The following is a 25,859-nucleotide window of genomic DNA, read 5'->3' on the forward strand; positions in this document are numbered from 1 at the left end:
CTGCAATCAGCTGTCAAAACAACCAAACCAGTCCCTACAACAGGAAGTTCTCAGGGGAGTCTAAATTTGCCAAAAACAACAACTGAAACAAAATTGTGTCTCCTGAATGAATTTGTAGAGAGTACTCTGATCTTTCAGCTGGCGTAACACACATCTGAACTTTATGAAATACAGCGAGCACAACAAAGACTGTAATTGGTAAACACAGCAGGCTTTGTTACTGCTCAGAGGGTGTGCTCTTAAAAGTAGGTCCTGGTTTTGCTTCAACCTATCTGCTGTGAGGTTCATAGGTCACTGCTGTCTCGTGTTTATAAACAGTGTCTTGCCGACAGCCGTAAAGTAGGCTCACAACCACACTTAATGTCTGCAGCCTTCAACAGGACACTATCATTTGCTCCTCAGCCAAATTCAATTTCACACCACTCAATTGAGGGCTCACAGTGGTAAGTAGCCTTTCATTCAGTTTCTTAAGGTAATTATACATAAGAGAGAAGTCAGTGGTTTGATATTGACTTCATTTGTTAAATTGTATAGATGTTGTAAAGGCTGTGAAAAGCTGCACCACGTGGTTGGAGTCGTCGTAAAACTGCACAACTCAGATTCGTCCTAGCTTTCTTTAACAATAGTTTGAGCATTCATGGACAGTCAAAAATAATCATCTGCCATTATCTGACTTGACTTGAAAAAGTTATCAGCTACTTTTAAAAAGTTATTGATCTTGTTGTGCGGAGAAAAGGAAGTCAACTGAATCTTCAAGTCTTCAGCTGATAAGCCGTTGACGTTGTCTGTGAAGTGATTAAAGCTTTGAGGAATAAACAAAGGCTCTGTTCTCGCTGAGTTTTATGTCTCAAAGTTGTTTTCTTCATGACATACTTTAGGGAGAGGGATACCTTTTCAGATAACTCAGTTAGAAGGATCATTTTAGACTTCTACAGTAGCTTTTTCATGCTTCAAAAAAACAGAAACAGCTTCACATTGAAAGTGTAATCACCAAAGAGTGTGTTTTAAAATGGGTATCTTGAGTAATGTTATCTGAGTGATCTTTGACTCATGTTGTGTATCCTTTCCTCTGAGTTTTTGTTTTCCAATCCTTTGCTTCTTGTGGGGCTTCAGAAAAGAAATCATTGTAGTTATAGAGTGATCTTTTTTGTTGCTGTTGTTCCTACAACAATCTGCTATTGCCAGCTTGACAGCTGTGCAGAGGACCCATCACTCAAATTATTTTTAACATTTAACCCAGTGTGTTGTCTCAGCTATACTAATCTATTCCCTCAAGATGTTCATGCTGTAAATACAAACTTTGCTAACAAGCTGGCTGCCATAACACTGTGTGTTCCTCCATGTTTGGTCTCTGCTGTGTCATCGCACCGTTATCAACTATTCCTCATCTGACCTCTCTTTACTCCTCTGCAACCCAAGCCCTGCCCCCTCTGCTCACACATCGACCACCCACAGGCTTCAACACAGATCTTATGAGGATCATTTGACTGAAATGAAATTGCTGCTTCGGGGTTTTCAGAGTGGGGGGAAAACAAGCAATTTGATAGACAATTTTCTGTAGAGTTTATTGTTCTCCAGAACATTGAGTCAGATCGGGTTTGTTATGCTAAAGCAGTAGTTAGTTAGTAGTTAGTTATGATGCGCAGGCACTAGGGATGTCAACAATCAATTAATCAAGTATGGATTAATTGATTGTTAAGAACTTACTCAAACACGTTTTTTTGTTTTGATTTTCTATCAGGTGGAATAAACATTATGGGTCTCATATTTGGTTCAGCTATCAGGGAGGTGTTTGAAGTTTAAGCATGTTTGGATGTGAATCAGCTGACTGAAGGTGTTGCTCACAGCAGAGACGTTCAGCGGTGGGCTACGGCTGAGTGACAGGTCTCCACGAGTGCTATTTTCTCCGCCGCCGGACTGATTATGACTCAATTGTGCTCCCGGCTGACACCTGACCACGTTCACATGCTTATTTTTCTCAATAAGAAGGAGTAGCCAGAAAACTGGACACTGTGGTCTTCATTTATCAATCTTGTGTGAAAACGGGTGCAGATCTGAGCGCAGAATTGGTCTTACGACAGGACACACGTGTGATTTATGAAACATTCATATCTGACCAATCCCAGCATACTAATGATCGCATTTCTTTATATTCAGGGGAAAAAACTGCAGACCTTAAGACCGCTGTAAAAAAACCATGTGGCCGCTCTTAAAACAAGCTGTGCTGGAGACCCAGGCCTGAAACTGTCTCTGTAGACTGCAAGGGGGGAGCGGCAGCACTTACCGGGTCTGTGTTGGGGCGCAGGGGGCACAGATGAACCTGTGCTGTGTCCGATGCAGTCGATGGAAAATATTCAATATCGCAGACTGGTTAACCTACCAACTGTTTTCAATCATCTCTGACTGTGGTCATTTCGTAACATGGAGCCTGGGCAAGAAATCGCTTCTGCGCAATTACGCACGAGGCAAACCTGAGTGTTGCATGAATTATTAATAACTTTCTTGATCTTGTGAATGAATGTTTTTTGTTCTTAAGTGGTCAGCTGCCACACACAGGCCATCCATTCAATAAAATAATCAGGAATAAACCAATTGTCTTCATAGTAAGTCCCGTCATCAATCACATCTTTCTAAAAACAAACCCAACCTATAAGTTTAATTCAGTTTCCTCCGGTGAATTTATATATTTAGTTTTTCGGTTTAAATCACTAACAATATTTTCTATAGAGTTAACTGTGCACATTGGAGTGTTGATACTGAAAGCTTCGTAGATTTTTAAAGTAAATCGATAATGAAAACACAGATTTGTTATAGGAAGAATCTGCTGACAGCTCGCCCTGCTCAACGTCACATCAAAAGCATTTTGCAGGATCAATAGAGAGCGAAACGTAAAATTAATTTCAGGTGTCCTATCTAATTTAACGATCTAAATATTAATCTGTGATCCTCTGTTTGTCTGTCTGAAAATGCACTGTACTATTAAGTTCTAATTCTCCCTCACAGACAGATTTACTTTGCTGCACCGCGCTCCACACTGACATGAAAACTTGCGTACACGGACTGAGACCTGGCGTGGGATTTGAACGTATCCTCCGCCCACGTTCAAATTGATAAATGCCACCTTTGCGTGGAAATGATCGTACACCCTGTTTTTCGGTCGTACGCATGTTTGATAAATGAGGGCCTGTGAGTTCAAAATCTGATTCTGTTCAGTTGTCCTGTTGCAGTAAATCCACATGTTGCTGTCTGAGACTTCATTTTTATGACTGTAGATTATGAGCTTGCTCCACATGTTGATATTCAGCATGTTTAACATTTTGAACACCTCAGTACAATCCTTCCACTGAAGGAAAATTGGATTCAGTGGAAAAAACGCATTTGTCATTATTTTTGACATGGAAAACATTTAGGTTTTTTTAAATGATTAATTGATAATTGATCGTTAACATTCCAAAGATCGGTCACAGAAAATTCTTGAAATGTACATCCCTAGCAGGCACATTATACTAATTTATGTTTTCTCATAAATATGGTGAACTTGCTGAACCTACTTGTTAAACTGCAAGATGTGAGTGGGTTATTGATCAGGAATTTGTCATTAGGCTGTTTAATGCCAACGCTGATCACTTATTTATAGTGATGCAACAGATCATGGTTGGTCTGTGCTTAGTTTGGCCTGCGTTTAATTGGTGGATCAACAGAAAATGTAACATCATGGTGTGCAGTAACAAGTTGTTCTGAGTATGTGAGTGAAGGAAGTGGGGGGGGGGGGGGGCATGCGTCGGCCTTCAGTGCTTTTTTATATATTTATGTTTTGTATCTGATATCAGTGAGTCCTGTTCATAGTACTGTTGAATAGAGTTGCAAAATTCCGGAAATTTTCAAAGTTGGAAAAATTCCATGGAAATTAAAGTGAATAACCAGGAATTGACTAAACTGTAGGTTGGCTCTTAATAGGGAACTTAAATATAGTTGGAGAAAATATATTTTTGAGCATAATCCTGACTAAAACAACCAGATTTCATGCAAGTACAGCTGAATATCTCTGCTATTCCTCAATCACATGCACATAGCACACTGCTTGCTGCAGGGCTATTGAGACCACGCCCCCTACATGCACTGTGCATTCCTCCATCACATGCACTCATGATTTCTAGAATCCTGCAGAGGCTAGGCTTGAGAAGCTTGAGGGAAGATGCTATTTTATTTGCATGTTGAATGGGACTTTGTTGGAGGGAGAGGGGCTCTTTTTATTTATCATTTTGAATGGGACTTTGATGGGATTGCATTGTTGTAAATTTTTGAATGGGTTGGCTCGGAGGGATGAGTAATATTTAACTCAATGTTCATGTTTTTGTTCTTCAATGAAAGAATTGATTGTTCAATAAAATATTTAACACTAGATAAAGTTCTACTTACAGATAATTCTGTTTTAATTGTATTATTTTGGATGGATGTCTGCTTATAATAAAACAAATATTTATTCTTGGGTATGATACCTTTCCATTAAATTACCCTCAATTCCCAGTTAATTCCCAGTTAATTCCCATGGAAAGTTTCCAATCTGGAATATTTCCAAAATTACCCAGCGTAACTTCCCATGGAGATTTACCGGAAACTTTCCGGAAATTTACCGGAAATTTTCCACCCCTTTGCAACCCTACTGTTGAACGCACAATAGTCTGTGTAAAATGTATCACTTTATCTTGAACATTTGTAGATAACCATAAAGTGATTACTTTTACTGAAGTTCTTAATTCTACAATTATTTTTCTTAATTTTAAGTGGCATTTCATTCAGGTAGTCAAATCATTGTGGTTTCATTTTGCCATAATTGTGCTGTATAAAGTGAATCAGTACAAAGAAGCAGTCATGCAGAATGAACTAAATGAGTTTCACACTTATACACTCATATATGACATGATTTATGGCCATGCATCATCATTTCTTGAAGTGGACATTAAACTTTTAATTACAGTATGTGTAATGTTAAAAAAATGAGCTATTGTAAGTATCAGATATCAGCATCAGTAGTATTAAATATTAAATATTCTAATCTTTTCAACCAACATTTTAATGGCACATTATTATTTAGCAATAATGTAATCAGATTGGACTAGGTCTGTAATACCAGGAAAATATCAGCTGTCTCTGGTAGGCTAACCTTAATTAACCATGGGTTTCAAATATAAACCATGGTGCTGTATGTGCTGTTACAAAGATGTCCATCTGAACATCGTGCATCCCTGTTCTGAACGGCTCACCAATTTCCTCCCTATCTCTCTCCTGTGTTTCACCGGCAGCCTGTCCCCGCCAGCTTGTTGTCAATCCTCTTCCTGAACAAGCTTTACTTTTATTTTAAGCTCCTGTTATACACTTCCTTCATGCCAGTAGCAATTAGCCCAAATACTCACAGGTGTGCCAGCTTTCCTTAAATCATTTGCCTCCTCTCGGCTAATGCCAGACAAGTCCCACATTGCCACACCAACCATCTTAAAGTTCCGCTGTTGTCTCCTGGCCTAGTGGGTTTCTAATTACATGAGGATATATGGAGCCATGTAGCTGCTCAGACCTGGATTCTGAGGATAGTTTGAAATCTGTAGATCTAAAAGATTTCTTTTCGATTTTACTTTTAGAAAAAAAGTGAAAATAAATTCTGATAGTGCAACTTTTCTGTTTTGGCAGGGGACCAGAAGTAAGAGGACAATGCGAGTCCACGTGCACACCAAGTTCTGTTTCCTGTGTGTGCTCACCTTTCTCTTCCATCCGTCCAGCCGCTGTAATGGAGAAGGGCACGGCCACCAACACGGTGGACATCAACATGCTGACCACAACCACGTGCACAATGACCTTCAGATCTCTGAGGCGCCTTATGTGAGAGGAGCTACTACCCCTCCAGAGCCTACCATTCACCAAACACACTCTTCAGAGGAAGAGCAACAGTTTTACATACAGCAGCTGTTCAGGCGTTATGGCAACAAAGACCGGTTAGATTTCCAAGGATTTCAGAGTCTACTGTTAAGCCTGGGTCTGGGAGAAGTGAAGGTGGTAGGTCTTGATCATGATGAACTTGGACATGACCATGTAGCTCACCTAGACTTACTGGATGTGAAGGAGGGGCTTCACAATCATTCACCCAACAAACAAGGCCATGGCAAGGGTCATCCCCACCATCCACACACGGATCAGGTTCCAACAGAGTGCAGCTATCACACTACTGCTATTAATCCTGCTTCTGGTGCACCAACGGGACCTGACCATGACCATGATCATAATCACGATCAGGATGCCGGACAAGGTCATGACCATGCCAAGGTAGAGGATAGGGACCATAAACATTCTGATGGACATGTACAGGACACACATGTTCATCAACATGACCACAATGCTGATCATGCACATGAAAAAGAGCACAAACATGAGCAGGACCGTTCTAAGAGAAAGGACCAGCCTCCTCATGATCACAGCGACCATGATCACAGCACTCATGATCACAGCGACCACGACCACAGCGACCATGATCACAGCACTCATGATCACAGCAATCATGAACGTGTCAAAGAGCAGGTACAGTATAACCAGAAGGACCTGTCTTCTCAACCGCACATAGATCGCAACCACAGCGATCATGATCACAGCAACCACAAACATGGGGACGGTGATCACAGTGATCACAACCATAACAAGGACCACAAACATGAGCAGATACAGGTACAGTCTGAAAACAAGGACATGTCTTCTCATCCTCGTAGTGGTACTACTAACAGTGATCATGACCATGCTACACATGATCACAGTGATCACGACCACACTGATCACGACAACAGTAATCATGATCACAGCGACCACGACCACAGCGACCACGACCATGGCATGGAACGCAAAGATGAGCAGCCACAGGTACGCTCTGGCACCAAAGACCTTCCCTCTCAACCTCACAGTGGTCATGACCACAGCGATCATGACCATAGTGACCATGATCACAGCGACCACAGTGATCATGACCACGACCATGGACAAGTCCATGAAGTGCGGACAGGTACAGACACTGCACCAAGCAACCAGCTGCAGCAGCCGCCCCAGGTCTCTCCAGATCCACCACCTTCTGCCACCACAGAGAGCCAGACAAAGAGGCCGAGAAAGCCCATCAGAGCTGGAGGACAGCTTGGGGCAAACAAAGGCACTTCTTTGTCTGATGGCCATGACCACCAACATGGACAAGGTCATGACCATGATCATGACCACGGTCACGGCCATGGTCACAGCCATTCGCATAAGCGCAAGAGGGAAGCACCAAGAGGGCACGCACATCCCACTCTGCCTGGCCTTGGCATGTCCAGTCATGCAGGAGGAAAGACTCATCAGCATGAAGAGGTAGGACTTGTTATAACTTATGTTGATGCTTTGACATACAAGAAACTCCAGATGAAGAACTTTAAAAACTGATGTTAGACATAAACCACCTCATAGAAATGGCACTTTTGTGGATTGAACAGAAAGCCTTTATTCACAATACTAACTCATTGCCATCTATTTTAAAGACATTTGATGGAATATAAAGGATGTCAGACACAAAACAGAAGAAGAAAGTTGAGTGTTACTCCTTACTTTTCCTTCTGCTATAAAATGAGTTTGATTTCATCACTAATAAAGGGTCTTTCTGATCTTTGTCCCCCCATGAACTAGGGATGGGCAATGATTTTCTAATATTCAAATATTCGTTCACTTTTTTATAAAAATCAAAGAATTACTTTGAATATTTTCTCATTTCAAAAGTAACATTTTTCATTGTTTTTACCAGTGCCTGGTTGTAATACAGTATTCCCTCCAGACGGTGGCTACAGAGCGTCTTAAAGATGTTTGCTAATCGCTGTAAATAACAGAAGAAGAAGAATGCTAACTGCATTAAATCACAGAAGAAGAAAACATTAGCGACAGTCGCGGCAATTTTCATCCATTCTGAATCTCAAACTACTACACACGTATTTCCAGAGACTGAGCATGGCATTTTATATTCAGTCTATGGTATTTGACTAAATGGGTAAATATGGGTAAACCATGCTTGGAGTGAGGTCGTTTTTATGTCATGATTTAGACTATTGGGCTTTGTTATATCAGTTGTATCACCTTTGGTTTCTCTTCCTTATACCGTGACATCCTTTCCCTTCCAGTGTTTGAACCTGACTCAGCTCCTCACCTACTACGGCCTGAATCCAGATGCTGTCATCTCCCCAGCCCAGTTCACCCACCTGTGTCCTGCCCTGCTCTACCAGATAGATAGCCGTGTCTGCATTCGCCATTACCACCAGATGGATGTGGAGCAGGAGGAACTAGAGACTAAAAGTTCAGGTACGTGAAAAATGTTTTTTCAATCAAGTCGTTTTTTTCACTGAAAAGATTTTTTATTTAAAGTTTTCTAGAGTCAACCAACCCAGTCTGAGGAACTGAAGATCTCACTGAGGGTTTTGCTCAAGACTAAAATAATGCTATGACCAGGAGTCTCTATGTCTGTTAGGTTGGATATCCTTACTCCTCAGTTTTTCTGTCCAGTTATGAGGCATTGTCATAATTTCTGCCAACTAAAACCACCTTTTCGTGTAATGTTGGGACCCTTTTAATTATTTAATAACTTTTTGAGCACACTATAAAAACAAAGCTACCACTGCCAAACAACAAACTACTTGAATTATTTCTTTCAGAGATGAATAGCTCCTCTCAAAGCTAGAAAGAGGTGTATTTTTCTATACTTCTAGGCAGCGTCTATTCTAAGGAAACAACTTTCTACTCACTGACATTTTGTGCCAAACTGGCTGACACTTCATTTTTACAAAGGAGCAAGTAACAGCGACATTCAACCTAAATCACATTTACAAATGCACCCAACTAGTTTGTTGTTTCAAGAGATGATTTGTCTTTTGTTAGAACCTTTTAGTACAGTGATAGCATCAGAAATCTGAGTTAGTCTTGGGTCGTGACTTTATCTAAGAACCCAATGCCCAGAAGGTGAAAAGGGAAGTACAATTCTGACACTGTGAAAATCACTGATACACTGAATGAAATGATTTTCCCCAGAAACAATAGATTCTTAAACAAAGGTGTGGAGCAACATGTAAACTGATAAGAGTTCAGTGTATAAAATGCTGACTTATGTTATGCCATCCGCCTGAGGAAACTGCTATCTTTATAAGCGTCAAACCACCAGCACGTCTTCGACCACTGTGTTTATGATGTGATGCTATCAAGGTTTACAGCTGTAAAATTCTCCCGAGGAAAAAGGCAGGCCTCGTGGTGATTATTATGAAGACCAGGATTTGTTACCCTGTCTACCCCCCTCCTTTCTCAAAACAAACACACACTCACATACAAGGCAACCCTCAGTAGAGAGTACCTCAAACACTGACAGTGGCGGAGAAAACGCTCAACTTTCATCATGTTTTTAAGGCAGTTTAAGCTCACAGCAATGAAGAGGCCTGGCTGACTTATCTCCAGCTCTTCGAACAAAGCACTTAACTTTCTTTTAAAGAAAGAATTTCCTCCAAAGACAGGCTGACAGTAGACTGGGGCACAGGACTCGCTTAGTCAGTGGAGCAGGCATCTCATATAGAGGCAAAGTCCTCTGGTTTGACTCCAAACCTGGGACCATTTGGTGCATGTCTTCCCCTCTCGAGCCTACGTGTCCTGTTCCTCTCAAACTGTCCCATGTGATAAAAGAAAAAGTCCAAAAGATTAAACCAAAAAAGTCAGCAGACTTGGAGAAAGTTAAGTTTGAGAACTTACTTATTAACTTGTGAGTGTTGCAGTAACACATTCCTCCGTCTGTTGTTGTCATTGCTCTTTGATTATTTTAACAGTTTGATAAGAACCTAACTAAACTGCCACAAAGTATTTACATTTGTTTAACTTCCATTTATATTCAGAAAGTATTTTCAGGAAATCAGGCCCCTAATTATTATTTGTACTCTTCTAGAAACCTGTACTGTAAATGGAACCAGTCTTCCTATGTACACACTTAGCCTGTGACCACATTTTATCACAATATATATCGATAATTATCACAATATATATCAAATCATGATTTCATTTAAATGTAAAGTCAGATTTTTGCTCCTGAGTGAAAGTTGAAGAAAGCAGACAGTTTGTTAGTTTGTATCTGGATTTAGTTTCTGATGAACTTCTTGAATCCATCATTTCTGACAGTGCTAACAGGAAGCAGGTCTTTAATGGAAGATGAGATTTTTGTGAAGTTTTAGTTTGTAGATTCTTATTTTTCTCAGGTTGGGCTTATTTTCATAATTTATTATTTGTATTTACGGATACATGATTAGTTCCTTCAGTCAATCACAAGTCCCAATGAGCACATGCATTATTAACGTCGATCAGCAGGAGTTAGCTTGATGCATTAAAGGAGCTAAACATAGGGTGTAAAAGCCGGTCAAGATTGTGTCTGAGGTCAGACAGGGAAAGAAAAGTTTTGGCCTATTGAGTGGGATGAAAGTTGAGTTTAGATCTAGATCACAGGGGGTTCTTGTTGAGCAGAGTACATTGTGTGATTGAAACTCTCATGCTTTCATGCTTTGTGTCTGAAGCTTTGTGACTGTAACAATGTCTGCACTTGTTATCAAAAAAAGTCTAGTTGCTATGGCAGCTAAAGAGTGGTCCTCTCATGTGCTTTACAATGTAAAAAAAAACATTTTTTAGACTCTGTGCACAGATTTATTGTTTGATGAAAATTGCTTTATTCTTTCAATGGTGCCTTTACTTTCAATTTGTCTTCTAAGTTCCCAGGTTAATTATAAACAGAGAGAAAACCAAGTAAGAGACTACAAGATAAGCTATAAAGAATGAAGGTCGATGTTAAGCACTGCTCTGGGACCTCACACTGGTTCTAAGTTTATGAGAATGCAAATCGTAAAATCACAGTGTTTAAAGTTAATGAGTTACAGGTCGCGATCTGAGCTCATAAAGCCATAAAGAGCTTCGCTACAAATCAAACCAGGACCAGTAACACAGTTTCTGCACACTGAACTGGCGTCTCATAGTTGTACATTGTTTGTTTAAGTGGTTCAAACATGTGAGCCTTTGGGAATAGTATGTAGTGTACATTATTGGTCAAACTTGTCTGGTAGTCCTGCGTTTACGACATATGTTCTCACGTTCTGTGTGATTCCTGTAGTGTAATTGGTTTCATAAAGTAGACAAGAAGTTTCAGAGCTGTCAGAGTAAATAAGGCCAGCGTTGGGTCGAGAGATGTTCGAAAAACACATTTTTAATTAGAGGTAAAAAGTCATGAAGACGCATTCTAGCTGCTTAAGTTATTGTTCCTTTAGTGGACTCCAGGAAAGATTCATGTGGACAAAGGAGCAGAAACGTGACTCCAACAGTGAGATGGAATAATTCCCTTAATGTACGCCCTCTGAAACCTTTAATCATTAAACACACACTCCTCTCTGGAGACACATAGTGCACATGCCTCAATGGGCCACCATTGAAAACAGCCGTAAAAATGGTAATGACAACGGAGAAGACAGCATGAACAAGTCAAAAGGGCAGGGCTGGCTCCTCATTAGTGCAAAACTAGAGGTGCTAGATCATCTGCTGCGGTAAACCAAGACTCAACCATAGGCATTGCCACACGCCGCGAAGCTACCTCTCATTTACCTCCCGCCAGCATCCATGGGGGAGCTCAGAAAATTTGCAGTTGCTTGCTTCTGGTCCCCACTCCCTTCTCTTTTTGTGTTGTGCCAATTAGGAGAGCCTAAGCGACACCCTGGGCCATGTTTTCAGAGCCATAGCTCACAGGAGACGCATAATTGGAGAGAAGACACAGACCGGTGGGTCTCCTTCTCCTCTCTTCTGCTCCCTTATCTCTAACTGCTATCGCCCTGCCACAGCCCCTCAGCACACCTCCACATCTAAACACACACACACACACACACACACACACACACACACACACACACACACACACACCCCAACACACACACACACACACACACACACACACACACACACACACATAACTACAACTATAGAAGGGCAATGAGATAGAGCAGTAGATGAGCTCCGTAAGTGTGAAGGACCTGCAGTGATGTACTGCAGTGTGATACACAGTTGCCTCTCAGGGTTACACGATGTTCCGCTTGATATGACAAATAGGAAAGCAGTCGATCGTAGCGCCTTCACTTTTGTGAGGCACAAAACAGTGGTACCAATAAAACCAGAGAGTGAGGGTTATTAAGGACATTTTCATTGATGACGAGGATCGTCCAGCGTGCCTGTTCACTCTTTCCTTCCTAATGATGAGGCTCTCTCTACAACTCAGTCTGACTCACATTTAAGAGGCCAGTGGGTGTGATCTGCTGCCCTACATACAAATGTGACATTGTTTACTACTGAAAAAAGAAAGCTGTAAATAAAATGTTGTCTCATTATTTCCAAGTTAAACATTTTAGGCGCAGTATCACTTCTGATAGAGACTGTGGATCATTTTAACACTATGAGAGGCATTAGAAAAAATAAATACAATTGAGAATATATTTAACAGATACAAATGCAGTGTGCATTAGGTGTGTAATGATTCTTTTTAACAATGATTCGATTCGTATCATGATTCATGGTTGCCGATATGATTAAAGGACGATATTGGTTCATTTCGAACGATACTTGAAATCGTTTCAGTAACTTTTTAGCCAAAAATTCAACCAGTGTGACTGTGAGATAAATCCCTTGATACTGGACAGTCTTATGCCACCAACACCATCATTAAAACACAGACCAATATTTTGTTGTTTTTTGTAACCCCAGGTGAACACGCAGGAATTAAGGTTAGGGTATAAAGCTTACGACAAACGGCTGTGTAATCAGCACTCCCACATCAGTGCCGTCCTCTTGAGTTTAGATATCTCTCCCTGGGGGAACTCCAGCCTCCTGTTTTCCAGCTTCCTGGTGAGAGGCTGTTTTTGTAACGTTTTTGATTCTACAGCTGGGTAATGGGACAGTAACAGCTTGATTCAGTCTCTCTAAAGACCTCTCCGTCAGACGTAAGACATGTTTCAGATCATCTCTTCTCAAGCGACACCACCTGGGGCTGATTAGACGTGAAGAGGAAGCGTGTCTGCCAGCGAGATTTTACTGTTATTAGTCATTTTCCCCTCCGGCTTTGAGGCAGCTTTGCATCTTCTGTTTCTATGAATTAAGCTCTGGCAGTGCTCAATAGCTTACAATATGTTTTGGGAAAATGAGTTGTTATTTTAAGTAATAGTTAAATATTTGACCAGGACAAAAATAGCAACAATGTTTGTGGTTTTAAGCATTAAATTGAATTACCAGCGAAATCTGAGCGAAGCAGATTCCACAGAGCTTTTCTTTGTGTTGACATTCTCCTGAAATGCCTCACTGAAGTCGGTTTTCTATTGGATATGCATTCCAAACATACGGTTTGAGTCAGTATATGTATTAAAGCTGAATGTCAACAGTGAAGCCGTCTTCCTCACTTTAGTAAGCACACCACCATCTTTGCTCTGACACTGAATTCCTCACGACATTAAACATTTTGTCCTCTGCAGAGAGAGAATCAAAGTTTTTCTTCCTCGGCCCGGCTCTGTTTTGATTCCCGTCCTGGGCTGACAGGTGGACTGACAGTTTGAGTGATAGTGTACCTTTCTGACTCTTCCTCTTCTGCCTTGTATGTTTACGTCTGAATGAAAAACGAGGCGAGTGAAAGTCTGCTGAAATGTCATTTCACATTTCTTGCTGTAGGCGTCATGTGTCATCACAAGGACACACGGATGGAAAACCTCGGGAGGATAGTTTCCTTAGCATACGGGACGGGAGACAATTTCTCCAGCCAGCTGCAAACTGATGCTGAATCTGTGGCTGTTAGTGTTCGTGTTTGTGCTTATAAATGAGGCCCACTGAATCTTTGATGGCTTTGGACTCAACCATACAGATCCATCTTAAGTGAAAGTCTGAGTGGTCTGTCTTTGTTTGGATGGATTAGTCCAGCTCTCATCCCGTGCTGTATACTCATGTAAAGGGAATACACCTGTTCAATGTGTCTGACCTGTGTTTCTTCCTGCAGTGTGGGTGTGGCTCTGGGGCTTTGTCTCCATCACCATCATCAGTCTGCTGTCTCTGCTGGGAGTGGTGCTAGTACCCATCCTGAACCAGGCCTGCTTCAAGTTCCTGCTCACCTTCCTGGTGGCGCTGGCTGTGGGCACGCTCAGTGGAGATGCTCTCCTTCATCTGCTGCCTCATGTGAGTCTGAATGTTCTGGACTGTGGATTAAAACCTTTTGTAGAGTATTAGAGTCTTGTGTCCCCTCGTCCTCTCTGCTCAAAGACTCAAGGTGGAAATGATTCAAACTTTGAGAAATGGTCCGTGAAGAACCAGCCCATGAAAAGCTCCATTTGTCAGCACTGACTGCAGGAACTACTTTAAATAACTTTAAGACTTATAGACTCATCGTATGGAAATCAGACAGTTCCTAAGACACATCTCTAAAAATTGAACTTCTTTTGTTTCATTGTCTTCACACTCACCTGGATGTTTTATTTTACAGCACGGCTATTATCATTCTCACACTTCAGTTGACATAAAAAGAACATAACATATAGGATTACACAGACGTGACGACATTCTAAGGATGGGCATTTCAAGCCAAAATACTATTCGATAATCATTGGCTTCTATTCAACGACTATTGCAATAATCACCCTCCCACACACACAGTAGGGGTGTAACGATTCATCTACTACATCCATGTATCGATTTATATTCCTATGATCCGACTACATCGATCTGTGCTCAGCAAGTTGGCCTTCCAGACGACATATATGGATCTAACATCGTTTTAAAAGGTAATAAATGGATTGTATCCATACTAGGAAATAACACATTGGATTTTAGCACGGCAGACTTTATATGGATGTGTTTTTTCATCATCGCCACACGCCAGCAGACAACAAAACATAGCATGGTGGATGGCAGAGGAGAAGCTGGTGAGCCAGAAATGATCAAGCCATCATTGTGGTCCAGTGTGTGGAAACACTTTGGCTTTTTCAAAGACGGAGATGTTCTAAATAAGTCGCTCACTGTTTGTAGGATATGTAAAGGTCAAGTAAAGTTCCACGGCAAGACCACTAATCTATCCAACCACCTACTAAGGCGCCATGGGATTTCACATAAAGCTGGCCATCCAGGCACCTCATGCAGGGTTCATCAAGGTAACATCAGCTCTGCAGAAGCCTCAGGCCTCTCCAGCATGTTTAGTCAGAGACTAGGACAAAACTCAGTTCAGGCCAAAACCATCACAACAACAACAGGAATCTAGGACTGTCCAGTATCAAGGGATTTATTTCACAGTCACACTGGTTGAATTTTTGGCTAAAAAGTTACTGAATCAATTTCAAGTCACTGAATCGTTTCGGATTGTATCGTTCTAAATGAACCAATATCGTCATTTAATCATATCGGCAACCATGAATCATGACACGAATTGAATCATTGTTAAAAAGAATCGTTACACCCCTAACACACACACACACACACACACACACACACACACACACACCTGTCTTGTTAACAGCCTGTTAGTGTGGCAGTCTCGTTAACCAGCAGCAGGACGATGTGCTGCTAGTAGCACTGACAGCGTCTGTCTTGATCTTTACGTTGGTGTTTCTGTGATGCAGCGTGGTGTGTGTGTTTATATTTTACAGTCATGCTCAGTCTCTGGAAATACACGTGTAGTAGTGTGAGATTCAGAAACAGAGAAAATCAAATGTGTTCTTCTTTTGCTATTTAATGCAGTTAGCATTCTTCTTCTTCTGTTACTTAATGCAGTTACTTAATGCAGTTAGCATTCTTCTTCTTCTGTTACTTAATGCAGTTAGCATTCTTCTTCTTCTGTTACTTAATGCAGTTAGCATTCTTCTTCTTCTGTTACTTAATGCAGTTACTTAATGCAGTTAGCATTCTTCTTCTTCTGTTACTTAATGCAGTTACTTAATGCAGTTAGCATTCTTCTTCTTCTTCTTCTGTTACTTAATGCAGTTAGCATTCTTCTTCTTCTGTTACTTAATGCGGTTAGCAAACAGCTTTAAGACGCTCTGTAGCCACCGTCTGGCAGGAATACCGTATTACAACCAGGCACCGTTAAAAACGCTGAAAAATGTTACTTTTAAAATGAGAAAATATTCAAAGTAACTCTTCTATTTTTACAAAGTGGAAATCATTGCCCATCCCTACTACATTCCTACTAAATCCACTATAAAAGCAGACCTGTGCCAGATAAAAAGGTCTGTACTTCAGTCCTCTACATGTAAACTCTTGATTTGAAGAATCAGTACAAAATAATCACTTTTGAAATGTTGCTGCAGGGCTGCACAGTGGCTCAGTGATTAGTTGCTCACAGCAAGAATGTTCAATGCTCACACAGCAAACCTTTCTATATAAAGGTTTCATGTCCTCCTTGTGCATGTGTTGGTCCCCTGAGGGTTCTCTGATTACCTCCCACAGTTCAAAGACTTGCTTGTTGAGTTACTTGGTGCTGTAAGCTACATGTAGGTGTGATTGTGAGGGTGAATGGTTGTCTCTATGTGTAGCCGTGTGATTGGATGGAACCCTGTTCAGAGTTACAGCACCTCTTACCTGATTACAGCCTAGATTGGCGTCTAACCTCTTGTGACTACAGTTCATGGATTGTTTGAATAAAGATGTGGCTGAAACACATTTTTCAAAACTTTTCCTTTACGTATGTTCTAAACTTTTTTTTCATTTACTGATCAATGTCATGTCTATCACAAAATGATTGATCATAGTGCAATCAGTCACTCAATAATCTATGTACTGATAAATGTGTGACCCTCCTCCTTCACCTCTTTACTTCTCTCACTCGTCCTCTGTTTTTCTTCAGTCTCTACAGTCTCAAGGGACCCATGACCATGACCATCACGGGCACGGGACGAGCCAAGACACGGATCTGCTTATTGCCTTTGATGGAGTGTGGAAGGGCCTCACAGCTCTGGCCGGCATCTACCTCCTCTTCATCATCGAGCACTGTATCGGCATGTTTAAGCACTACAAAGACCACAAGGTGAGGCGGAATGACCCAGCTGTAGCCATAGACTTGACTGGACTTCCATTAGACTCTGACTTCCACAGGCAGTTTCTCTTCTGATTCTTTCCTCAGAGTTTTGTTTCTTTTTTTTTACAAACTTGCAGTTAACTGATTTCTGAATTTGTGTGATGGAGAATAAATGAATCTTTCTGCTCACAGAGTAAGAAAGAAATCGAGGAGGGCAAGATCGGCAGGAAGTTGTCAGACCACAAGTTAAACAGGCGCTCAGACGCAGAGTGGCTGCACCTGAAGCCCATCAGTGAAGGTAAGATGGATCCAGTACCTCCCCTAACACAGCAGCTTTAACCTCAGCTCACTGTAACACCTCTTGCCTTCTTCAGACCATGACGTCACTGTCATCTCCTGCGACAACGGTCATAACGACACACATCTCACAGAGCTTCAGCCTCCCGACTCTCCCACCACCAGGACGCCACTGGCACCACAGCTCGCCACACAAGAGCCGCAGTCACCCAAAAAGGAGAACGGACGTAAGGCCAAGAAGCAGGGACATGGACACGGTCACTCTCACGGAGGGAACTGCCACTCAGACCAGGAGATGAAGGACGCTGGTATAGCCAGCATCGCCTGGATGGTCATCATGGGCGATGGCATGCATAACTTCAGTGACGGCCTGGCTATAGGTACCAGATTAGAGCTTCATGTGCACTCTGTTTTCTTTGGAGTGACACAACATTGCTCTCTCTCTTTTGTACAAATTTAAAGCTGCAAACAGCTGCTGAGGACTCAAATCTGTGAAACCCAGGAACCTTCTGGTGGCTTGTTAATACTATAAATAAATAAATAAATAGATACATCAATGAAGTAGATGAATCGTTACACCCCTACTTACCATACCATATGTGAAGGAGCAGAGTCTAGATGATTCCCCATATTCCAGGTCTCTATGGGGAATCCAAAAGTCTTTGAACTTTGTTAGCTGTTAAGAGGAATCTGTGAGACGTGAGGGCTGCAAAGAAAAGGAAGATAAAAAAGAGGATATGTCCACAGGCTTACTAAATGCCACAATCACTACGTCTCTGCCTGCTGGTCTGTCAGGTGACAGCTTTTTCTTGCGGATGTTTTGTTATTGTACTTGCATGATGTGTGAACATCTGCCCCCCCTTTCAAAGTACTGAGGGCTGTTCCACGATTAGGCCTCATGCAGGGCCTCAAGAAGACTTTCTAAAGATTTGAAGAGATCCCCGTCGTGGTGTCAGCAGGCCTCAAAAATGTAATTACAGGCCATTCATTATAATATGGATGTAACAGAGGGTGGAGATTTGGATTCAGCCTAATTGGCTGCTGGCTCAAGCTTCACATTTAGTGTTCATTGATCGTATCAAAGGCTGTTTTCAAACCTCCTACTATACTAGCAGTACGTAATGATTCACCCAAAATTCAGTATGTAGTATGTGAACAAGAGCAAAATCTGCAGTATGTCAAAACTCCCCGGATGTCTACTGATTCAGGAAAATGTCACAGTCTGCATCGGACCAGTTTCCCTCACGTACTGTTTCCCACAATGCACAGCGCTCGTTTTTCTTCTTCTTTTTTCTTCTTCTTTTTTCTTCTTTTTTGACTCAGTTTTATGGGCTGTGAAAACTGATAAATTCCATGTAAACCACTTCTTAACTTTTTAAATCACAAATGATTCTAAAGAAGAAGTTTATCTATCAGCTTGGCCGTTGTTTACTTCCGCCATCCGAAACCAGAAATCCAGTGACGTCTGGCTCAGCGTACTGCAGACTAGATCAAACACAGTATGTAGTAGGCTGTACCTACTGCATACTACATTAGTAGGCAGTATGTACACTGCAAAAAAGGGTAGCTTAAATATAGGGTAAAAAAAACTTAATTCAAGGGGAACAGTTCTTAAAATCAGTGAAATGATCTGTCCATGCAGCAAGTTAATTTTACTTGATAAGAAATCTTAAAATGAGATTGTTAAATGTAGAAATAAGCAGGCTCTGAAAAGTATTAAAAAGGGTTGAAATAAGTAGAATATGATGATTTTTAGCTCAAACTACTTGAAAACAAACTTCCTACAGCACAGTTAGAAGTGAAATATACTGAATATAAGCAAAGAACATCTCATTTATTTATTTTGAATACTTCATTTGAGCAAATGAAGGCCTGGGACAAGAAAAACACCAATTTAAGAAAACATGACTCACTATTAGAAAACTATGATTACAGTTTCTTGATTTAAGCTGGCTCATCTTAAAATAAACCCTAATCCATCTTAAACTAAAACTAAAATCTTTAAACCAGGTCTTATTCTTAGAATATACCTCTGAAATGTTTCTACAGAAACCACAACAGCAAGCTGGATTACTGTCAACATTTAATACATGTCAGGATTAACAACATATAACATCAAGAACATATTAATAGTGGCTCAGGGTTGATGGATACTTCATTTCAAACAGTCTTTATTTTGATGAGACTTTAGGTGAGACAACCAATGTAGCTTATTTTAACAGTCATTCACTCAATTTAAGATTCCCAGACTAACTGAGACAAAAAGACATGTTCATAATCAATTTAAGATTCAACCATACATACAAAGATTAAAAACAAGTCAAGAACTCTAAAAACAAGGTCCTTCATCTAACATGTCTCAATCTAAGAAGTACAATCTTGGTAAGTGTTGAATTATTTGCAGTGTAGAAGTCCGTTTCGATAACAGCCTCAGTGTATTTCCCCCAAATGTCAAACTTCTCCTTGCTGACGTGTCCTGATCTCTCCTCGTGTCTGCAGGTGCAGCGTTCAGTGCGAACCTGACGGGAGGCATCAGCACATCAGTGGCTGTTTTCTGCCATGAATTACCTCATGAGCTCGGTAAGTGGAATGAAAAGGCACGGAGAGAACGTGTCAGAAAGCTGAACAAAGCAACTCATTTACTCATCACACACTCCACACTGTACACTTCATTTACTCAGCCAGTAGAACAAAGGCCTCACAGTGAGCTCACATAATGATACGCAGTGTCTAAATCACTAACAGCTCTTTCCCTCACTTGAACTGAAACTTTAATCTTAGTCTCACGACCCTCTGTCCCCTGGAACTTGTTAAAAACCCAGTGGTGTCAATAATCATCACTCTTCTTTTCACTTCAGAAAAATGTACTTTTTTCCAGATTAATGGCTTTTGTCTGACAGCAGCGAAATGGCTTGTCAGTGTGTGTGTCAGGGAGGATGATGTACCGTGCCTGGTGCTCATTGTTCAGTACAGTCAGACTCAAAAGACGCTGCAGCTGCTGGCGTGATCATTTGCATTCAAATCGCTTTTCTCCCAGGACTCCTCTGATTCAGTTAGAATCAGCAATAGTGAACATTTTTGTTTCCGAGCAGTGTTTGTGTTTTTTTTATTACCCCACTGCTCTCCTCTGTCTGTTTGTTAATAGTGTGAAGAAGAGGTGGTAAGAGGCGGGTGAGAAACACAGACAATGGGGCCATCCAGAGCAGATCAGTACTAATGATGTGTCTCGTTGCGGTGCACTTTCCATGCCTCGTTTGTGGGCTTGATGAATAGAGTAGTGTCAATTACTGCAGAGTGCGAACCAGTGAATAATAGCCTGGATTGTGTGCCTGCTCCCCCTTGTGTTGACTAGTTGGAGCATCAAGTCCTCTTATTGTTGTTTCAGGAGGAAAAACAGGAAAATCAGCTTCTGTTTAAAGATTCTATTTGAGGAAGAGGGATGAACCCCTTTGGGTTAAAAAGCTGCTTTAAATTCTGTGATCTTCTGCAATTAACATTTCTTGAGAGCAGAAAATCTGCTGTTATTGGCTGCAGCATCTTCGGGTTTCAAGATGCACGACAAGACGGCAGAGAGCTCACATTCTTGTCCAGCTTTTCTATCCTTTAATGCTATTTTTGCTCTGCACTCAAGTTTCCAGATGGTTAACCACATCATGAGTCTCGAGCTGCATTTGAAGATCAATCTCTCCCTGTGTAATTTGACATTTCCTGTTTATTGTCCCCCTCTCTTCAGAAGCACTTGTAGCCGTGCATTCACACCCACAGGGCCGCTTGTCAGACCCACCCAGCAGTTTGACAAGTGCACCTCTCAGCTCCTCCTGAACACAAAAGCCGTCCCCCTCATAGCAGCTGGATGGGAAGGATGATGATTATGAGGGTTCTTTAACCACCCAGGGTGAAGCTAATTGGCAGTGATGGGTGTGTTAATTGCGGTAGATGAGGCGGCGGCAGGCGTTTCTGAGTGCCTGACGGATTGGAACTGTGGAGACAGGAAACGCCAGAGAGAAAGTTGAAGAGGGAAAAAAAAAAGGGGCATTGAAGTGAGGCGTGTGCGGACTGTTTCTCTTTAACTTCTCCCCCTTTTCTCCCGCTTTGATTGATGGATGAGAGCAGAGTGGTAATATATTCATTGTGGTAATTAGCAAGGAAAAGAGGGCGCTTGTTACACAGCGCAAGAAATGTAGGCCACCCCCTTCTCAGTATTCATCTCTCTTTCCAAATCCAGGGCGTTTCCGCTGAGACTTGGGCCTCTTCCCGCATTTGGCCCTGGCAATGATTGAAGAGGCTAGAGAGGCGACGGCGTGCATATGTAATCCTAAGTGTTTCAGGAGGGAGTTAAAGACACATTTTTTAGAGAGCATCTCCTGGTCTGTTTTGAACCTACTTGGAGACAGAGTGGTGGCAGGTACATGGAAGGAGTTTGCCTAAGGTGATGATGAGGTGAACTTGTTGAAAGCAGAGTTAGAATAGCACAGAGGGTTTTATGTGCTCCAAAGTGGATGTCACTTTGCAGCTGTAAACAAAAGTGAGACGTGGAGCTGTCAGCGGTGCAGCATCACGCCCCGTGTAACTGTTAGAGACAGCTTGAATATGCACAGAACCTCTCGTGACAAGGAGTAAGACACACTGAAGCATGACTGTTGCATGTTGGGATATGTGTGTCTAAATAAGGGTCTTAAACAGGTCTCTCTCTCTCTCTCTCTCTCTCTCTCTCTCTCTCTCTCTCTCTCTCTCTCTCTCTCTCTCCTCTCTCTCTCTCTCTCTCTCTCTCTCTCTCTCTCTCTCCTGGCTGGCAGGTGACTTTGCGGTGCTGCTGAAAGCCGGGATGTCGGTGAAGCAGGCCATTGTCTACAATCTGCTGTCCGCCCTCATGGCCTACGTTGGCATGCTGATTGGCACAGCTGTGGGCCAGTACACGAACAGTGTCACCAGCTGGATCTTTGCCATCACAGCTGGCATGTTCCTTTATGTGGCTCTGGTGGATATGGTAAGTTGGCACAGCGCACTCTACAGCCACACAGTGATAATTGTCCCCCAAACAACATCAGCTTAACTTTTACTAACTCCACTCCCACACGGGCCATCAGCGCTCTCCTGATCTGCAATTCTAATTTCCAGGAAGTCTCTCTCTGATTCCAAATGGTCATTCTGTCTCTTTCATAGCTGCCAGAAATGCTTCACGGGGACAGTGAGGACTACAAGCGCTGCCAGCTGGGACACTTTATCCTGCAGAACCTGGGCATGCTGACCGGGTTCGGCATCATGCTGCTCATTGCCATCTTTGAAGACCAAATCGTTTTTGATTTTGGCTTCAAGTAAAGAAGAGAAAGGGGTGGTGGGAAATGAAGGAGGGGAGAGCTGGATGTATCAGTATTGTTCTTCTTGGCCTTATCCTGCTTTGTTTGCGATGTAACGGCCCAGTCTTGCATGCGATGTGAGTCTCGTTCATGGCCCGCGCCTCCATTCCAAACAAGCAGTGGTTAGCTTATGCATATCTCATGACTGTGCCAGTGATGTTTACACTCTGCTCCTCCATCACCTTTCCTCTGTCAGCTTCAATCTGTCTACTCCCTGAGAAACAAAAGAAGGCTGGATGAAAGAAGAGCTGCTATCCAACCAGAAACACCTCTGCTCTGAATCAGTAACCTCCACCTTAGGTGGAGCAGGGCTTCCTGCAGAGAGGCAGCTGTCAGCCCAGCAGCTTACCGCGTTTGCATCATCACCTGTTGTTAGCGTGTTGCTGTCCTCGTACCATGCCATCTTCATCTCTTACCCGCTCTGTGCTGTGTCCCATCATCCATAACGCTTACATCTGTGATGTGTGTTCCACCCGCCATCCGTCATCAACTTTTGATGTGATCACGCTGCGTACCAAACATCTCATGTCTCTGTGCCAAGCCCTGGCCACTGGAGCAGAACCACAGCTGCTCCACACATCACAGTCACAGTGTCCTTAAAGAGAGGCGGAGCTCAGCGCTGCTAGATTTAACATCTGAAACAAACCCTTAAGCTCGTGTTGCTTCACCCGCTAAATGTGGACCCGACTCTGAACTGCACTGTCCAAACACAAGTGTTTCCCTCATGCTGCATGGGAGGTTCCCCAATTATTCAGTGTTATTTTGGTACCACTTCCATTCGTCTTACTTTACTTGTGTTTTACTTTCTAATTTAATCTTTTGGATTCAATAACTAATTTTGTAGTTAATGGTGATTTCTAACAAAGCTGCCAAAGCCTTTAAAATATAGCATTTACAACTCGTCAACGTTTTCTTTAGAAACTAGATGTTGAATACGTCAGATCAAGGTTTTTTTTAGGGTTTGACAATCTGTAGCTGAAGGAGACATTTCCTGGTTAGGTCTTCACGCTCTCTCTTACTTGATACAAATCAACAAGTTTAAAATGTGAATTCAAAGGTACTAGTTCTACTTGTCTCCATCAGTTAAATATAGTTCATTAGCTTCATTTAGGGTGTCTCTTTGAGTTTCTTAAAGGTGCTGCAGTGGATGTTATATTACAGTGGGAGCAGGAGTGTTGTGATGTACTGTACATACATGCTGTCTCTTTAGTGTCAGTAGTCAAGCAGCTAAAAGCTCATTTTCTTTCCTGCTAAATAAAGATAACGCTGCACCTCTGTCAGGGAATCAGTTCACCTCAACTATCTGAGAGACCAATCAGAAGACAGAATAAAAAAGCGGGTGCATTCAAACGACAGCATTCCCTGCACTTGTAATGGATGTTAAACCTGATTTATTAAACCTTGTGATTATTAATATTTTAATATTTTTCTTATGTTTCCGAGGGTGTACGTTAAAGTTGCTGCTGATTGTGCCAAAGCTGGCCTCAGTGTGGATTTTCAGTGGCTGGTGCTTGACACTGCCCCTCCCTTATGCCCCCACATTCCATTAGCTGTTCTGTGGCTCACTTGCTAAGCTATGTAGCTTCAGCTGCTGGAGCACACTGATAACGTGTAGCTTCATTTATCCTGTCACTGTGTGACATCATCCATCATCTATGTCTAAACTGGCTGTAAACCATCATCAGTCACATTGAACTCATGTAGTTGATCTGACTGAATCATGCATGAAGCATGAGTGAGACGGTACAGATGTTGTGCTGAGTGTAACTTTGTTTTCATTCTTTGTACTGCAAAGTTAAGATGTTGACAACTTTTGTTACTTTTTAAATGAGTTGTGTGAAGATCCTGAGAGGTTCTTCGGGGTGTAGTGTAACTGCTGTTGTGACCTTTTTTTAATTATGCAGGTTCGAGCACAGGACTACTGAAGCGTATTCACATGAGAACAAAAAATCTGCTCAGTTTTTCTGAATTAAGGAGTTAATTATCTCTGAATTATGAGGAAAGTGTTTGTCTGAATAAAAGATAAATCCTCTGTTTTTCTCAGAACAGGCCTTATGTCTAAACAGCTGCAGAGTCCTCAGGTGCCTGCACAAAGTTGACAAGCTAATCACAATACCATCTATGTTACTTAGAGACACGAGTATCTCCCAATGTCTTAAACCCAGAGCCAAATAAACTGGATTCAACTGAACAACAGGGGCATGTTTGCTTCCTTGTGTGGCCTTGTTGGGATTGTACTATAGAGGTATGTCATTCATTCAGAAATACAGAGCTGATTTTTTTTTTATTGACAGAAAATGTTCTCATAATTCTGAGATAATTAACTTGTTATTCAGAGAAACAGAGCTGAGTTTTTTTCTCCCATGAGCGCACTACGCTTCAGTGCAGGACTTAACCGCCTTGCTGTTTTCTTTCTACAGACCTTTTTCACTTTGAGCTCAGGCTTAAGTGCACACACGTTCTCCAGGACCTGAATGTATTTCCATTCTGTTAAACACCAAGTTCAGTTTATAATTCAAAGTGTTGTAGTTTTTGACATGATTACTTTGTTTTCTATGATGTTGATTTTGATTCTGCTCTTTATATTTGAGTTTCTATTTAAGTTTAGGGTGATTTTCTTGAAACAGTATTTCTTTGTTGGTAGAACTTGTTTAAACTTAAATCAGATGTTTGAGAAGTTTGATGCTTAAAGACACTACACCCCAAAGACAGGTGTCTTCACGGTTCTTGAGCAACAAATTGAAAATGAAGGTCTATGATTGTGTTCATTCTTGCTCTGTTGTCTATACATTTGTTGAGTAATCTGGATATAAAATGCAAAATGTGACATCCTTGCTGTTTGACTGTCTGTGCTTCTCTACCATTACATAAAGGACAATAAACTCTAGAAATATCCCTGACTCCGATCCCTGCTGATTCTGCTGAAATGTAAGAGGTTAGCATCTTCCTGTAACATTTTATGTAGCTCACTGTTTCAGGGGACTGTGATTGGTTTAAACGTTGATCCCACTGTTCTCATCGTATCAGAAGGATTTCAGACGGCACTGTCTTTTATTACTCAGGTTTTGCTTTAAAGTAGTTTTTGCGCCAACAGTTTTCCCAAAACAGGATTTTCAGAAAGT

At 41.6% G+C, this 25,859-nt stretch overlaps 1 protein-coding gene across 2 annotated transcripts in view; it reads left to right on the top strand.

The window, feature by feature from the left end:
* Nucleotides 1–25,637, top strand: part of slc39a10 (solute carrier family 39 member 10) — a 41,300-nt gene extending 15,663 nt beyond the window's left edge. The window contains exons 3-12 of one of the 2 annotated variants that reach the window (XM_034693519.1): nucleotides 5,686–6,944; nucleotides 6,999–7,374; nucleotides 8,172–8,349; nucleotides 14,081–14,256; nucleotides 16,913–17,092; nucleotides 17,276–17,381; nucleotides 17,458–17,760; nucleotides 19,880–19,960; nucleotides 22,177–22,367; nucleotides 22,544–25,637. In XM_034693519.1, the coding sequence (XP_034549410.1) occupies nucleotides 5,707–6,944; nucleotides 6,999–7,374; nucleotides 8,172–8,349; nucleotides 14,081–14,256; nucleotides 16,913–17,092; nucleotides 17,276–17,381; nucleotides 17,458–17,760; nucleotides 19,880–19,960; nucleotides 22,177–22,367; nucleotides 22,544–22,699 (2,985 nt within the window). In that variant the 5' untranslated portion in view covers nucleotides 5,686–5,706 and the 3' untranslated portion in view covers nucleotides 22,700–25,637. Of the gene's footprint in view, nucleotides 1–5,685; nucleotides 7,375–8,171; nucleotides 8,350–14,080; nucleotides 14,257–16,912; nucleotides 17,093–17,275; nucleotides 17,382–17,457; nucleotides 17,761–19,879; nucleotides 19,961–22,176; nucleotides 22,368–22,543 lie in introns of both variants that reach the window. The other variant, XM_034693518.1, reaches the window with a different exon arrangement.
* The last annotated feature ends 222 nt before the right edge of the window (nucleotides 25,638–25,859 follow it).

The sequence above is a fragment of the Notolabrus celidotus genome, chromosome 10, assembly GCF_009762535.1.
Source record: "Notolabrus celidotus isolate fNotCel1 chromosome 10, fNotCel1.pri, whole genome shotgun sequence".
NCBI classification, from domain to species: Eukaryota; Metazoa; Chordata; class Actinopteri; order Labriformes; family Labridae; genus Notolabrus; species Notolabrus celidotus.